Raw genomic sequence first — 17,617 nt, forward strand, 5'->3', positions numbered from 1 at the left:
TTCTCCGAAGACTCAGGGCGGCTTACACTATGTCAAGCAATAGTCTTCAACCTTTTGTATATTATATACAAAGTCAACTTATTGCCCCCAACAATCTGGGTCCTCATTTTACCTACCTTATAAAGGATGGAAGGCTGAGTCAACCTTGGGCCTGGTGGGACTAGAACCTGCAGTAATTGCAGGCAGCTGCTGTTAATAACAGACTATCTTAGCAGTCTGAGCCACCAGAGGCCCTTCAAGCATGCTGGCTGGGGAATTCTGAGAGTGGAAGTCCACCCTTCTTAAAGCATGCTGGCTGGGGAATTCTGGGAGTGGTAGTCCACCCCTCTTAAAGCAAGTTGGGTGGGGAATTTTGGGAGTGGAAGTCCACCCATCTTAAAGCAGGCTGGCTGGGGGATTCTGGGAGTGGAAGTCCACCCCTCTTAAAGCAAGCTGGCTTGGGAATTCTGGGAGTGGAAGTCCACCCCTCTTAAAGCATGCTGGCTGAGGAATTCTGGGAGTGGAAGTCCACCCCTCTTAAAGCATGCTGGCTGGGGAATTCTGGGAGTGGAAGTCCACCCCTCTTAAAGCATGCTGGCTGGGGGATTCTGGGAGTGGAAGTCCACCCCTCTTAAAGCAGGCTGGCTGGGGAATTCTGGGAGTGGAAGTCCATCCAATTTACAGCATGCTGAATGGGGAATTCTGGGAGTGGAAGTCCACCCCTCTTAAAGCATGCTGGCTGGGGAACTCTGGGAGTGGAAGTCCTCCCCTCTTAAAGCAGGCTGGCTGGGGGATTCTGGGAGTGGAAGTCCACCCCTCTTAAAGCACGCTGGCTGGGGAACTCTGGGAGTGGAAGTCCATCCAATTTACAGCATGCTGAATGGGGAATTCTGGGAGTGGAAGTCCACCCCTCTTAAAGCATGCTGCCTGGGGAACTCTGGGAGTGAAGTCCCATCTCTTAAAGCACACTGGCTGGGGAATTCTGGGAGTGGAAGTCCATTTCTTAAAGCATACTGGCTGGGGAATTCTGGGAGTGGAAGTCCATTTCTTAAAGCATGCTGGCTGGGGAATTCTGGGAGTCGAAGTCCCATCTCTTAAAGCATGCTGGCTGGGGAATTCTGGGAGTTGTAGTCCATTTCTTAAAGCATGCTGGCTGGGGAATTCTGGGAGTCAAAGTCCCATCTCTTAAAGCACACTGGCTGGGGAATTCTGGGAGTTGTAGTCCATTTCTTAAAGCATGGCTGGCTGGGGATTCTGGGAGGAAGTCCACCTCTTAAAGCATGCTGGCTGGGGATTCTGGGAGGAAGTCCACCTCTTAAAGCATGCTGGCTGGGGATTCTGGGAGGAAGTCCACCTCTTAAAGCATGCTGGCTGGGGATTCTGGGAGTGAAGTCCTCCTCTTAAAGCATGCTGGCTGGGGATTCTGGGAGGAAGTCCACCTCTTAAAGCATGCTGGCTGGGGATTCTGGGAGGAAGTCCACCTCTTAAAGCAGGCTGGCTGGGGATTCTGGGAGTGGAAGTCCACCTCTTAAAGCATGCTGGCTGGGGAATTCTGGGAGTGGAAGTCCACCTCTTAAAGCATGCTGGCTGGGGATTCTGGGAGTGAAGTCCACCTCTTAAAGCATGCTGGCTGGAGAATTCTGGGAGTGGAAGTCCTTCCCTCTTAAAGCATGCTGGCTGGGGAATTCTGGGAGTGGAAGTCCACCCCTCTTAAAGCATGCTGGCTGGGGAATTCTGGGAGTGGAAGTCCACCCATCTTAAAGCATGCTGGCTGGGGAATTCTGGGAGTGGAAGTCCACCCTTCTTAAAGCATGCTGGCTGGGGGATTCTGGGAGTGGAAGTCCACCCCTCTTAAAGAATAATAAATAAAGCAGGCTGGCTGGGGAATTCTGGGAGTGGAAGTCCATCCAATTTACAGCATGCTGGCTGGGGGATTCTGGGAGTGGAAGTCCACCCCTCTTAAAGCATGCTGGCTGGGGGATTCTGGGAGTGGAAGTCCACCCCTCTTAAAGCAGGCTGGCTGGGGGATTCTGGGAGTGGAAATCCACCCCTCTTAAAGCAGGCTGGCTGGGGAATTCTGGGAGTGGAAGTCCATCCAATTTACAGCATGCTAACTGTAATGCTTTTTGGGACTTGAAGCCTGCCTAACTTCAAAACCTGCTAGGTAGGAGTTGATATCCACCCACATTAAAATCGCCGAGTCTGAAAAACACGGATTTATTGCAACCTCCAGTCCTTCAAGCCCCCGGAGTGACTTTGCAAGAAATCCTGCCCCCCCCAACCCCTTTTCAAAAGAGTTTCCAAACAAGACACACGCAGGGGGAAAAAAAAGAAAATAACAAAAGAAACAGGAGTCACGCAATTAGCCAGCCGAGTGTCTGTTTTATCTTATGGGTCTCAAGAAAGTCCTTCGATGTTTTCGATGGACCCTTCGGACTCGCTGAAACTTTCTTCGGCTCCCCCTTTCATCTCGATGTTCCCGTGGTGGCCACGGCTCGGCTCCCCCCTTCAAGGGCAGAGAAACCCGTGTCAATTGCGGCTTTTACAAGCGCTCGAAGGACGGAGCAAACATCGAAGCATGCGTAATAATTTATCAAAGAGTCGGAAATATAACAAATGGCTCGACCTTGGCTCCGAGGCAGAACCAGAAGACCGTGGAATACGATTTAAGTCCTCGACGTACGAGACCGCAACGGAGCTCCATCTTTTGGCTGGATGACTGACAGCATCTTAACCGAGCTTCGCCCCGTTTTACGACCTTCCTTGCCGCAGTTATTAAGTACATCGCCACCGTTGTTAAGTGAGTCACGCGGTGTTTTGGTTTTTTTGTTTTTTTTTCTCCCCAGAGAACCTGGCTCCCCCCAATGACTTGGCTTGTCGAAAGGTCGCAAAAGGGGGATCGAATGACCTCGGGACCCGTCATAAATACGAGTCGGTGGTCAAGCATCCAAATTTTGATCATGGGACTACGGGGATGTGGCAACGGTCGTTAAGTGTGAAAGAGGGTCTTTAAGTCGCTTTTTTTTCAGCGCTGCTGTTATTCTGAATGGTCACTAAATAAAGTGCTGTAGGCCGAGGACTATCTGTAATAGGGCTGGAAGGGACCTTGGAGGCCTTCTAGTCCAACCCCTTGCCCAGGCAGGAAACCCTACACCATTTCAGACAAATGGCTATCCAACATTTTCTTAAAAACTTCCAGTGTTGGAGCATTTACAACTTCTGGAGGCAAGTTGTTCCACTTATTAATTGTTCTAATCGTCAGGAAATTTCTCCTTAGTTCTAAGTTGCTTCTTTCTTTGATTAGTTTCCACCCATTGCTTCTTGTTCTACCCTCAGGTGCTTTGGAGAATCGCCTGACTCCCTCTTCCTTGTGGCAGCCGCTTAAATACTGAAGTACTGTTGTCCTATCACCTTCTTTTCACTAGGGTAGGGTAGGTGATAGGTAGGTAGGAATGGAAAATAGAATAGAATAGAAGAGAAGAGAAGAGAAGAGAAGAGAATATAGCAATTAAGAATAGAACATAGAATATATAAAATAGAATATTTAAAATAAAATAGAATAGAATAGAATAGAATAGAATGGATAGGATAGGATAGGATAGGATAGGATAGGATAGGATAGGATAGGATAGGATAGGAATGAATAAAATAGTGTAGAGTAGAACAGAATATTTAGAATAGAATAGAATAGAATAGAATAGAATAGAATAGAATAGAATAGAATAGAATAGAACAGAGGATGGGATAGTGTTGTGTCTCTTCCGATCTCACCACCACAGCCGGGGTCTGCTTATCTGCTTCCAAACGCTGAAGAATGTCCTAGCATGCCTCCCGGCCCCAGCCCTGGCTCCATGCCCAGACAGGCTGAAGAAGAGCAAGTATCTCCAGCCCCCAGCTCTGGCTCCATGCCCAGGCAAACGGAGCAACTAGACCCCTCCCCCTCCCCCACAGCATGTGAGCCTGAGGAAGGTCAATTACCAACAGCTGCCAATTGGAGTGACCCTCGCGTCAGAAGACTTGATAGGCGGAGGCAACAGAAGGAAGGGAGGGGCAGGCCTGGATAAGTGCTGAGTCATGGAGCCACACCCTATGGCCTATATAAAGGATCTGCTTTCTGGCATTCTCTGAGTCAGGCAAAGTCTAAACATATCTTGCTGAAGTCACTTTCTGGTCTCCTGCCTGCCCTGAGGACTTTGCTAGGACTTTGGCAGAGCTGCAGAGGCACACCTGATTCGGATTTCCCTGACCCGGCCATCAGCGGAGGAGTGGGACATGACAGATAGCAATTAATAATAGAATAGAATTAGAATTAGAATTAGAATTAGAATTAGAATAGAATAGAACAGAATAGAATAAAACAGAACAGAACAGAGGATAGGATAGCAATTAATAATTGAATTGAATCGAATCGAACAGAACAGAGCAGAGGATAGGATAGCAGTTAAGAATAGAATAGAATAGAATAGAATAGAATAGAATAGAATAGAATAGAATAGAATAGAATAGAATAGGAGTTTTTTATTGGCCAAGAGTAATTGGACACACAAGGAATTTGTCTTGGTGCATATGCTCTCAGTGTACATAAAAGAAAAGGTATGTTCAGAATAGAATAGAATAGAATAGAATAGAATAGAATAGAATAGAATAGAATAGAATAGAATAGAATAGAATAGAACAGAATAGAACAGAATAGAATAGGGGAATTCGGGGACCTGAAGTCTAACCACCTTAAAGTCCCTGAACGTGACTAAACCCTGATCTAGGTGTTTCCACTCAAACAAGCATTTGAGGGGATCTGGGCACCAGCATCCTTACCTTTGGATGGCATCCAGCAGGCCTTTATTTATGTCATGGCTGTCGGCATTTGGGCAAAGAAACTCCAACACTTTGTCAAGGCTTGAGTTAGCTCTGCAAAATAAGGAAAGGAAAGGAAAGGAGGAAAGGCAAGAGAAGACCATGAGCAAGGACAACAGCTGTTCGACTGACCCGGCAGAGAGGGAAAGGGAGACAACGGGTTGTTGTGTCATTGTCATTCGCACATCCCTCCAGCGGATTGCCTGGGATAAACCCATCCAGTCCCATTTGCCAACCTACCCGTTGTTTTACAAGGTTAATCTAAAGGGGCAGCAAGCACAGATTGTGCCTCGCAGGGAGCGGTTTTTTTCTGCCAGGCCTGGCTGCAACCCAAAGAATAACAGAACAACAAGAGTTGAAAGGGACCTCGGAGGTCGTCTAGTCCAGCCCCCTGCTCAGGCAGGAGACCCTGTACCCGTGGATGGCGAACCTAGGTGACACGCAGGTGACATGCAGAGGCCTCTCTGCGGGCACGCCAGCCTTCGCTCCAGCCCAGCTGTTGTGCTTCGCCCGCCCCCCCTCTCCGCAGCCGGGCCCCTCTCATCTCTTGCTATCTCAGCCAGAGACTGATAGTGCAGACGAATGGCCTGGCCTGCCTCCAGCCCCCAGTCCTGGCACCATGCCCGGACAGACTGAGCAAATAAACCTCCCCCCCACAGTTTGTGAGCATGAAGCCAGTCACGAGCTAGAATTGCCGGCAGCTGGAGGGTGGACAGATCCCCACTTCCGGAGAATGGAGAGGCGACGTCAGCAAAAGGAAGGAAGGGGCAGGCCTGGATAAGTGCTGAGTCATGGAGCCACACCCCAGGGCCTATATAAAGGATCTGCTTTTTGGCATTCCTTGAGTCAGGCAAAGTCTCATCTGGTTGCTGAAGTCACACCTTGGATTCCTGCCTGCCCTGAGAACTCTGACAGGACTTTGGCAAAGCTGCAGAGGCTTCGTGGCCACGCTCGAGACAGACTTCCCAGGCCCGGCCGTCAGAGGAGGAGTGGGACACGACACCAGCTCTACTGCGTATCCACACGTGCCTCCTGCCAGCCAGCTGGTCTTTGGGTCTCTGCCAGGCATGCGGGGGCGCGCACGGGGGGATGCATATGCTCATGTGGTGCTCGCATTGCATTTTGGGGGTTCACGCGGATCCCCCATCCCCCAGTTTTGGGCCTGGAAGGCCTCCTGCACCAACCTGGAAGCCAAAACGGGTGCGGGGGGAAGGGCGCATGCGCGGGGGGAGTGAATGCATGGGAATTCACGTGCATGCACGGGGTTGCTAGCATTGTGTTTTGGGGGTTCACTTGCGCTCACCTGTGCGCGCTTTGGGGCACTGGGCACCAAAAAGATTAACCATCACCGCCCTCTACTATTTCAGACAAGTGGCTGTCCAGTCTCTTGTTAAAAGCCAAAACACCCAAAACTCCCACTGACGGATTGATTCATTCATTCGTTAACAGAATAAGAGAGCTGGAAGGGACCTTGGAGGTCTTCTAGTCCAACCCCCTGCTCAGGCAGGGAGCCCTATACCCGTGATGGCGAACCCGATGGCACGCGTGCCACATCAGCGGGCACGCGAGCTCAGCTCCGGCGTGCATCGGCCAGCTGATTTTCGGGCCTTCTGGGCCCACTAGAAGTAGGGAAACATCGGCTGTTTCCTGCCTCCGGAAGGCCTGGGGGATGGTGGGGAAGGCCCGTTTTTCTCTCTCCCCCCCCCCCCGGCTCCAGAGCCTCTCTAGGAGTCTTTGGAGGCTGGGGACAGCAAAAAACGTCCCTTCCGGTCCAACCGGAAGTTGGCAAACGGGGGGGCGGGGGGGGGGGAAGGCTGTTTTCATCCTCCCCAGACTCATAGAAAGGCTTTGGAGTCTGGTGAGAGAGAAAAACGGGCCTACTGGGCCATTACGTGCCAGGAGCGGGGGGGGGGTCGCACACGCATGCACGGGGGGTGGGGCGCATAGAATTATGGGTTTGGGCACGTGCACGCATGACACCCCCCCCTCCGCCTCCTGGCACAACCTTTTTGCCATCACTGCACTATACCATTTCAGACAAGTGGGATCTCCAGTCTCGTCTTTAAAAACCCCAGTGATGGGACACCCACAACTTCTGGAGGGCAAACTTGTTTCAGAGGGTTGGGGTCTTGTGGGGCTCAGTGTGGGGCTGCTGGGCTCCAGGTTCTCCCACCGCAGCCCAACTTAGAAGCTTAGAGCAGGAAAGCCAGTTGAGTAAAGGGAAGAGGGAGGAGAAATTGGTGGAGGACAGATATAAAATGTCATCTGGGCGTATCAGTGAAGCAGCGGTGGGAAGATCAATGGAGAAAGTAGAATACAGGTTAATTCTCAACCTATAACCACAACTGAGGCCAAATTTCTGTTGCTAAGTGACACTGTTGTTAAAGTGAATCCTCGATTTATGGCCACAATGGAGTCCATAATGACTCCACAATGGAGTCATATCGCAAGATCTCAAATGGACAGCTAACATCAAAAACATCATTTAAAAAGGACAACAAAGAATGTTCTTTCTGCGCCAACTCAGAAAGCTCAAACTGCCCAAAGAGCTGCTGATCCAGTTCTATAGAGGAATTATTGAGTCTGTCATTTGCACCTCTATAACTGTCTGGTTCGGTTCTGCAACCCAACAAGACAGACACAGACTTCAGAGGATAATTAGAACTGCAGAAAAAATAATTGCTACCAACCTGCCTTCCATTGAGGACCTGTATACTGCACGAATCAAGAAGAGGGCCGTGAAAATATTTGCAGATCTCTCGCATCCTGGACATAAACTGTTTCAACTCCTACCCTCAAAACGACGCTATAGAGCACTGCACACCAGAACAACTAGACACAAGAACAGTTTTTCCCCGAAGGCCATCACTCTGCTAAACAAATAATTCCCTCAACACTGTCAGACTATTTACTGAATCTGCACTACTATTAATCGTTTCATAGTTCCCATCACCAATCTCTTTCCACTTATGACTGTATGACTATAACTTGTTGCTGGCAATCCTTATGATTTATATTGATATATTGATCATCAATTGTGTTGTAAATGTTGTACCTTGATGAACGTATCTTTTCTTTTATGTACACTGAGAGCATATGCACCAAGACAAATTCCTTGTGTGTCCAATCACACTTGGCCAATAAAATTCTATTCTATTCTATTCTATTGACTTTGCTTGTCGGAAGGTCGCAAGAGGGGATGGATCGTGTAGCCCCCGGGACACAGCAACTGTCGTAAACATGAGCCAGTGGCCAAAAGTGTGTGAATTTTGATCATGTGACCACACGAGGAAGGCAGCCGTGTGGCCTACGTGTGAAAAACAGTCACAGTCACTTTTGCGATGGTCACAAGGGCGAGGATTGGTCGTAAGTCCTTTTCCTCAGCACAGTTGGAACGTTGAACAGTCGCTAAAGGAATGGTTGAAAGTCGAGGAGTACCTGTATCATGTTAACAAATACATCATGGGACATGTATTTTGAAGAAGAGACTGGCCAGCCAAAGGTGGGCTTCAGCCGGTTCTGACAGGTTCAGGCGAACCGGTCGCGGAAATTTTGAGTAGTTTGGAGAACTGGCAAATACCGAGGAGCCAAACAAGCTACAGCTATGCGAGAAGAGGAATGACTGGATGGGGCTGGTCCCGCTCCTGCCCACCACCATTCAGCCAGCCCCGCCCAGTCATTCCTCTTCTCGCATAGCTGTAGCTCAGTGGTAGTCAATCCCTCCAAGACGGAGTGGCTGTGGATGCCGGCACCCCGGTACAGCCAGCTGCAGCCGCAGTTGGCTGTCGGGGACGAGTCATGGAGCCACACCCCACAGCCTATATAAAGGACCTGCTTTTGGCATTCCAACTTTGAGTCAAGCAAAGTCTCATCTAGTTTGCTGAAGTCACAACTTGGACTCCTGCCTGCCCTGAGAAACCTGGAAGGAATTTGGCAAAGCTGCAGAGGCTTCATGGCCACGCTTGATACGGACTTCCTAGACCCGGTCGTCGGAGGGGGAGGGGGACACGACAACGGGTATCAAACTCAATTTTATGGAGACCCGCATCAGGGCTGTGATTGACCTCGAGAGGCCGGGTGGCGTGGCCGACTGGGTGGGTGTGTCTAGCTTGATGCCATACCCCAAACCGCAGGACATGTTTCCTCTTCGCATTGGGCAGAACGGGCCGAATGCGGGTCGGCTCCTTACACTTTCCTGGATGGCCCCATGGGCCGGATCTGACCACCTCGCGGGCTGGATCCAGCCCGCAGGCCTTGAGTTTGGCACCCTTGGGAAAGGGTCTCCTGCTCGAGCAGGGGGCTGGACTAGAAGACCTCCAAGGTGCCCTTCTAGTTCTACTCTGATTCTGAAATTAAAAATAAAACTGGATTTTCTTTTTTGGGGGGACAGCCGCTCATAGAACCCATAGAACAATACGGTCTCTTGTTTTTCTCCTCCCTGTTCAAGAGACGCGTTCTTACCTTTCTGTATCTTCTCCCAGACAGACACTTTCCTTCAACCAGAGGCTGTCCTCAGGCTTGGTCGCGTTGGGCGCTTCCTTTTCTTCCGGCTTCCCTGATTCTTCTGAATCCAGTGGATCGGGATCTCCTGACGAAAACAGAGCAGTGGTCAATTTAGAAATATGTTGGGGCGCATTTTTGTTTTAGTCCTTCCTTCCTTCCGTCTTCCCTTTTCCTTCCTTCCTTCCTATCCTGCCTTTATTATTATTTTTACAAATAACTCAAAGCGGCATACTTATCCAACAGATCTTCCTCCTCCTAATTTCCCCACAACAACCTTGTGAGGTAGGTTGGGAGAGACAGAGAGGGGAGGGAGGGAGGGAGGGAGAGAGAGAGAGAGAGGCCCAAAATCACACAACCAGCTTTCATGGCTAAGGCGGGATTAGAATTCCCCACCCCCTAGTGATTGGTCCAAAGTCACCCAGCTGAGTTTCATACCTAAGATGGGACTAGAATTTCCCATCTCCTAGTGATTGGTCCAAAGTCACCCAGTTAGGTTTCATGCCTAAAGTGGGACTAGAACTCATTGTCTCCTACTGATTGGTCCAAAGTCACCCAGCTGAGTTTCATACCTAAGGAGGGACTAGAACTCACTTTCTCCTAGTGATTGGTCCAAAGTCACCCAGTTAAGTTTCATACCTAAGGAGGGACTAGAACTCACTTTCTCCTAGTGATTGGTCCAAAGTCACCCAGCTGAGTTTCATACCTAAGATGGGACTAGAACTCACCGTCTCCTGGTGATTGGACCAAAATCACCCATCTGTTTTTCAAGCCTAAGGAGGAACTAGAACTCACTGTCTCCCGTTTTATAGCCTGGAACCTTAATCACTAGACCAAACTGTCCCTGAAGACCTGTGCAACCTCATCCGTTAGGGCTTCGTATCACCAAAGTTCAACATTTAACAATATGGAATGGTTAATAACGATTGTGCTTTGCGGGATTAATCTCCCGCTTCCCCTTTTATTTTAAAGAAAAAGGAGAGATATTTAATTTACTGTGGTCTGTAGGAGAAAAAGAAGACGTCAGCTTCGGACAATTATTTCTTGCTCTGATCGCTACTATAATGATTTCTTTTTCTAATTGGGCTAATCAAGGAAAAAAAAGTTAACCGATTCCCAGGAGAGCCGACTGCCATAACAAGATTTAAGCGAATTCAATGATCACTGGGTTAAAAGAGTCAGAAGGTATCAGATATTAAACTATCCCCACTCCACGAGGGCTCAGTGGAAGATGGATCCTGTTGTGGGGAACCAGCACTGAGCAGTTGCTGGATGATCTGGTAACCCCCATAATTCAATCACGCATCAAAATATGCTACCAAGGGACGAGAAGATTTGCAGCTCAGAGTTGAACTGCGGGATTCCTGATATTCTGAGCTTGGTGGTTTTCTTGCAGACATTTCATGACCTGGCTAGATAACATCATCAGTGCTAAAAGGGAATGAGATGGGGGGAGGAGGAGGAGGAGAACTGAGGGATCCTCGGTGCTCTCTGAAGTTGGTGGCTTTCTTGCAGACGTTTCAAGACCCAAGTAGGTAGTATCATCAGTGCTAAAAGGGAATGAGGTTTGCAAGAGTCCCACGTGGTCCTTGATGCTCTCTGATCTTGGTTTAGGTTAGATTAGATTAACAGAGTTAGAAGGGATCTTGTAGGTCATCTAATCCAACCCCCTGCCCAAGCAAGAGACCCTACACCATTTCTGACAGATGGCAGTCCAGTCTCTTCTCGAAAGCTTCCAGGGATGAAGCTCCCACAACTTCCAAAGGCAAAAGCTGTTCCATGGGTTGATTATTCTCACTGTCAGAAAATTCCTCCTTATTTCTAGGTTGAATCTCTCCTTGGTCAGTTTCCATCCATTGTTCCTTGTCTGGCCGTCAGGTGCTTTGGAAAAATAGCTTGACCCCCTTCCTCCTCTCTGTGGCAGCCCCTCAAATATTGGAAGGCTGCTAACCTGTCTCCCCTGGTCCTTCTCTTCACTAGACTAGCCATGTCCAGTTCCTGCAACTGTCCATCGTATGTTTTAACCTCCAGTCCCCCTATCATCCTGGTTGCTCTTCTCTGCACTTTTTCTAGAGTCTCGACATCTTTTTTATAGTGGGGTGACCAAAACTGGATGAAGTCCTCTAGGTATGGCCTTACTAAGGCTTTATAGAGGGGTGTTAGTGCTTCCCTTGATCTTGAGGGTATCCTTGTTGTTTTCTTGCAAATGTTGCATGACCCAACTACTTAACATCATCAGTGCTAGAAGAGAGGGGGGATTGCAGAGAGGAGAAGGAGAAGAGGAAGGAGGGAAGGAGGAAGGGAGACGGGAATGATGATTGTGGGGTCTTGGTGCTCTCTGAGCTTGGTGGTTTTCTTGCAGACATTTTATTACCCAGCTAGGTAACACCATCAGCGCTACAAGCGTGTGTGTGTGTCTTGCTATCTGTTGCTTTACAAACAGCAGCCCCTGTCAAAATTAGGCTAATCCGATTAGGTTGTTGTTTACTAGCACCATCAAGAAGACTCCCACTGACATCGAGAGTGCAAGCCACTTGTATATTCCCTTTTGCAACCTTTTGGGAAGGTAATAGGGAAGCCAGATTCACTTAACAACCGCGTGACTCACATAACAACTGCAGCGAGTCACTTAACAACGGTGGCCAGAAAAATCGTACAATAAGGGAAACTCACTCAAGAAATGTTTCGCCCGGCCACATAAATCTCGGGCCCGGACTGTGGTTGTAACTCAAGTCCTACCTGCACGTAAAACCTACCAGCTCGTGTAAGAGCATGGCAGGGTGCGATTAAAATACTAGAGCCTCTAGTCTCTAATACTAGGGGGCTCTTAAGATTAAAAGCGAGACTCTGCGGTGTGAAGTAAAAATAGAACCCAAGATAGAACGATCTAATAACGAAACGATTAAAATTAAATTGCAATCCTTAGGTGTACATAAAAAGATTGGAGAACGGCTCCTGGTTTATTATTTATTCATTCCTCATCTGTCAGAAACAATTAAAACGTAAAGGATAAAATAGAAACTAAATACAATTCCCACTCCCTCTGCATCTGTTATCTGCGGGTGGATTCAGGGTGGATTCGGGCTGCAACCGTACAAAACTTTGGAAAAAGTCCTGAAATTTAACTATCCAGATACTCCTCGACTTACAGCCATTTGTTTAGCGACCATTCATGGTTACAATGCCATTGAAAAAGCGACTTAGCATCGTTTTTCACACTTACGACCATTGCAGCGTCCCTGCGGGTCACGTGATCAAAATTCGGACGCTTAGCAACTGGCTTGTACTTATGACGGTTGCAGGGTCCCAAGGTCTATGATCCCACTTTTGCGACCTTCTGACAAAGCAATGGCGAAGCCATATTCACTTAACAACCGTGTTGCTAAATTAACCCTCTTCACAACAGTGGCAAGGAAGGTCGTAAAATGGGGCAAAATCAGGGGTGAAATGCTACCGGTTCATACCGGTTCGGGCGAACCTCTAAGTCAGTGGTTCTCAACCTTTATAGTGCTGCGACCCCTTTAATAAAATTCCCCACGATGTGGTGACCCCCAACCGTAAAATTATTTTCGTTTTGAATTTATCGCACCTGAAGCCGTCTTGGCTAGCGATCTGAACTGCTGGCGATTGCCTTGAGGACGGAGGCATTAAAGCGGAGACTCCTCCCCTATTAAGTTTATGGCGCCTGAAGCCAGATTCGGCCAGTGATTGGGAGTGATTGCAGCTGGCTTGAGAGGGAGACATCAGAGCAAAGATTTCTCTCTTTTTTAATTCATCGCGCCTGAAGCCGAATTCGGCTAGCGATTGGAAGAGCCTGCAGCTGGCTTGTGGAGTCAACCATTGGAGCGCGATTCTTCGACTCGCAAGTATACTTCCCATATTTCCGATGGTCTTAGGCGACCCCTGGCAAATCGTCATTCGACCCCCAACGGGATCGCGACCCACAGGTTGAGAACCGCTGCTCTAAAACACCTATTTCCGACGATCAGCTGTGCAGCGCGATTTCTAGCGAATCTAAATCCCGTGGCACAACGGTTTCCCCTCCCCTCGCTCTTCTACTTACCTTTAAACGGTTCCTTTTTCCGTGTTTGGTGCGCACTGCACATGCATGCGCACTGTGCATCTGGTACGCACTGCACATGCGCGCACACAGCGTGTGTCTGGCGTGCGTTACATATGCACGCACACAGGACGCATCGGGCGCGCACCACGCATGTGCGGGCAGCGAACCGGTGGCAACCCGCGGAGGATTTCACCGCTGGGCAAAACTCTCTTCTGTCTTGCTTAGCAACGGAAATTTGGGGGTCCACTGTGGTCATAGATCGAGGACTACCTATACGTTAAGAGTTTTTAAAGATTAAAACCGATTTTCTATGGTACGACGTTAAAAACAGAACCCACACTTTACCTACAATTGAAGAATGGACACTCAAAGTATCAAATCTGGCAGAAATGGCAAAAATCTCTGCTTATTTGAAAAACTATACACAAGAAAAAATATATTTTAGAATGGAAAATGTGGATTGATTATATTCAAAATAAGTATCAGATAAAAAAATATCAAATAGCATATGAGTAAATTTAGGAAATATTTTGTATTAGATATATTTTTGAAGGAGAGGGGAATTGAGAGTGTGATTATGTGTGGAGTGACTAGAGATTATAATTGAAGATTTATTTTGGATTATGATTGTTAGTTTTGATACCCTGCATTTTATTCTGGGAAGTCGGGGGTGGGTGGGTGGGAGGTAAGGGGAAGGAATTGGGGGTTGAGGGTAGAGGATGGTTAATGTACGGGGATTATTGAAGATGCATAAATATAATTAATGTCTGCCCAGCTACCATTTTAGAATGGTGGGGAGGGAGAAAAGAGGAGAGAGTAGGAGGTAGGAAAGAGGAGAAGAGGAAGGAAGAGGGGTAGAAGAGGGAGAAGGAAGGTGTAGGGTGGAGGGAGGAGAGGATGTAGAAGAGGGAAGAGAGTTAAAAGGAGGGGGTGGTGACTGGGCAAGCCCGACTAATTATATATGACTGTACATTGGATGAGTTGTTGGATATGAATGTAAAAATAAAACTTTTTTATAAAACAAAACAAAACAGAAGCCACACTAAGAGATAAAAACGGCATCGTAACAAAACGATTAAAAATTAAAACTGCGAGACGACTTCCGGTATCCAGCGGCAACGGACGTCTGGAAGGCTTCTCCTGCCTCCAGTGCCCGAATCCGGCCGCCGCCGAGGCCCTCAGGGGCCAGGTGTTCCGGAAAGGACACCTGCCGCACGGGCGGCTCGCCAGGGTCTCCCAGCCGACATACAGGACTGTGGGGACCCGATGCTGGCGCGTCCTAGGCTCGGCGGGGTTGGAGGCCACAGGCGCGGCCATTATTTTGGTCGCCGCTTGCTGGCCAGCCGGGTGACACCGGGGCATTGGATTTATAACTGCAGCAGCCTGGTGGTGAACAGGGCACGGAGAAGAATTGAGGAGGAGAAGGGAAGGGAATATCGGTAAACGTGAGTGGACTGCTCCGGAGTGCGGGGGGGTTTTTTCTCCCCTGCGGTTGGAAGGAGCACGAGTTATTCTGGAGAGAGGAGAACTTAAAATAAGAAGATTACGGTTTTTGTGGAGCTCTGGAGAGAAGAGGTGATGGAGAAATTTAGGAGGGAAGGTTTGAGGCCCCCCCTCCTTCTGGGGAACAGTGGTGGCGTCCAGCTTCCGCCTTCACTATGAGAATTTTGATGACATCACTTCCCTTCGGCTTCCTGGTTGACTAACTGTACTCTGGACTCGTTGCTCCTGTGAGTGCCCCCTGGTGGATCCGGAGGAAATTACAAGGATACCGTGCCTGCCTGAGGATTTTGTATTTTTTTTTCCTTAATGGCAAAAGGTCAGAGACCAACTGCTGGAGAGATGGAGAATTTTGGAAAAGTTATCTAATATGGACAAGAAATTGGATGAAATAAGAGCAGAAATTGTGACTATCCAAAAGGATTTAAAGGATACTCAACAAGTTTCAGCAGAAAACAAGCAGAAAGTGGAAGGTTTGGAGGGTGAGATGCGGCAGTGCAGAAAAGAGAGGAGGCGACAGGCAATGCTGTGCTTGGACTACAGATGGATAAAATGTCTTATTTCCTTAGGTTTCAAAATTTGGAAGAAGTGGACCAAGAAGACTTGAGAGATGTTGTGACTAAATTGTTGGGAGAATTTCTTGGGAGAGGTGTTGATTTCATGAATTGGGATGTGGATCGAGTTTATAGAGTTAATTGCAATATGCACGCACGCATGCAGTTCCCAGAGAGGTTCATGTCAAATTTGTGAGAAGAGAGAGAGAGATGAAATTCTTAGAAAACATAGGAGTGGGGCACTGATTTACAGGGGCAGGAGATAGCCATTCTGAGGCAGATTCCCAGACAGGTACGTGAAAAAGAAAGAAATATTATTTTTGTCAAGCAAATTGTACCAGAAGGAGTGGGCTTCAGATGGCTGATGCCAGAGGGATTGATGATTTTCCGGGAGGGCATTACGAAAAAATCAGTACAATTGCGGAGGCTACGGCCTATGTGGAGGAACACAAAGCCTTCCTGGAATCAGATGACCCAGGAATTGAAGAAGGGAGGTTATAGATCATGGGGCTGAGCGGCTGCCGCTGTTGCGGCCCTGGAGTTAGGTCAGGCTGAACCCAGAGTTCTGAGATCCAAAACTAGGAAGTGATAAAGATATTTGGGATTGTGTTGGTTTTCCTTATTCTCTTTTGTATGATATTCTGTTTATTCTTGACTCTTCTTTATTACGTATTTAAAATTTGCAAACTTAGCTACTTCGTGTCACCTGCTTGCCTTATGGCTGTTGTATGTGTTAAAAAATTTGAGTAAAATTCTTATTTTAGATAAGAAAAATGAAAATTTACCATACCTGATATGTATTTGTATAAACCTTTTTTGACTAATAAAAACTTTTTGAATAAAAAAAAAAAAAAAAAAAAAAAATTAAAACTGCAATCCTTCTGTGGACATAAAAAAAATTGGGACTGCTTCTGGTTAATTATTTATTCATCGTCATATATCAGACATAATTAAAATGTAAACGGCAGAACTACAAACTAAATACACTTCCCGTTCTGAATTGCAGAGCTCCTCTGCTGACAGATTCCGGCTGCAAAACCGTACAAAAACTTTCGAAAGGCAGACGAAGGTCCTGCAATTTAATTCTACAGGCAGTCCTCGACTTATAGCCGTTCGTTTAGTGACCGTTCGAAGTTACAATGGCGCTGAAAGAAACTTTTAAAGCCCAGCCTCCTGATTGTAGCAAGCAACGGACGTTCATGCTTCTAACAACATGCAAACCCACCAGGGAAAGCCTTCCTGACTTTGGCCTCTCGTTTCATAGAAAGAGGTACGGCACAGAAATCGAACAATGAGGACTAGTCACTTTAAAAAGAAAAACCCGTCAGTTCGGACACAGGCCCCGGAGATGCGATCTGCAGCTCGAATGGTAAATTTAGAAAAAAAGGAAGCGAATTACATTTCCCCCCCCCTTTCAAAGTACAGGGAGTCCTCGACTTATGACGATTCGTTTAGTGACCGTTGGAAGTTACGGCAGCACTGGAAAAAAGGGACTTAATTCATACCGGCGGCCGCCGCAGCACCCACCAGATCACGCGATCAAAATTCAGACGCTCGGCAACTGGCGTGTCCTTATGACTGCTGCAGTGTCCCGTGGTCACGTGACCCTCTTTTTGAGACCTTCTGACAAGGAAAGCCAAATTGGGGAGCCAGGTTCACGTGACTAACTTAACAACGGCAGGGATTTGCTTAACGGGGGCGGCAGACAAGGTCGTGAAATGGGGCGAAACTCACTTCACGACTGCCTTGCTTTAGCTTTGCGACAGAAATTTGGGGGGGGGCTCCATTGCGGTCGTAAATCGAGGACTAGCTATAGGTACCTTGTGGATGCACCGGGACCCTTTTGCAGGACCCTCAGCCTACCTCTTTGGGCTGGGTTTTGCTGAGCAGAAGGCATCTCCCTTCCCGATTCCGCCAGATTCCTCGAGACAGGCAGCCAAAGATTACTGTCCTGAAAAACATTAAAAAAAAGGGAAAAGAATTAAAAATTAGAGGTGAGCTGGGATGCTGGGTGGGGTGTCGGAAGGAAGGCTTCAATCCAGGGGTGAAATGTAAAATTTGTTACGACCGGTTCGGTGGGTGTGACTTGGAGTGTGTGGGGTAATGTGACTGGGTGGGCGTTTGTTTTTTTTTACTTTTAAAAGCATTTTTTTCTACAACCCCTTCC

At 47.9% G+C, this 17,617-nt stretch overlaps 1 protein-coding gene across 1 annotated transcript in view; it reads right to left on the reverse strand.

Moving 5' to 3' along the window:
- Positions 1-2,350: 2,350 nt before the first annotated feature.
- Positions 2,351-17,617, reverse strand: part of TEX14 (testis expressed 14, intercellular bridge forming factor) — a 107,512-nt gene continuing 92,245 nt past the window's right edge. Inside the window, exons 25-29 of the mRNA XM_058164064.1 lie at positions 17,314-17,401; positions 13,397-13,666; positions 9,295-9,421; positions 4,795-4,887; positions 2,351-2,485 (exon numbers count right to left, since the gene is read on the reverse strand). Coding sequence (XP_058020047.1) covers positions 2,377-2,485; positions 4,795-4,887; positions 9,295-9,421; positions 13,397-13,666; positions 17,314-17,401 — 687 coding nt within the window. The 3' untranslated portion in view covers positions 2,351-2,376. The remainder of the gene's footprint in view (positions 2,486-4,794; positions 4,888-9,294; positions 9,422-13,396; positions 13,667-17,313; positions 17,402-17,617) is intronic.

Source organism: Ahaetulla prasina, chromosome 1 (genome assembly GCF_028640845.1).
Source record: "Ahaetulla prasina isolate Xishuangbanna chromosome 1, ASM2864084v1, whole genome shotgun sequence".
Taxonomy (NCBI): domain Eukaryota; kingdom Metazoa; phylum Chordata; class Lepidosauria; order Squamata; family Colubridae; genus Ahaetulla; species Ahaetulla prasina.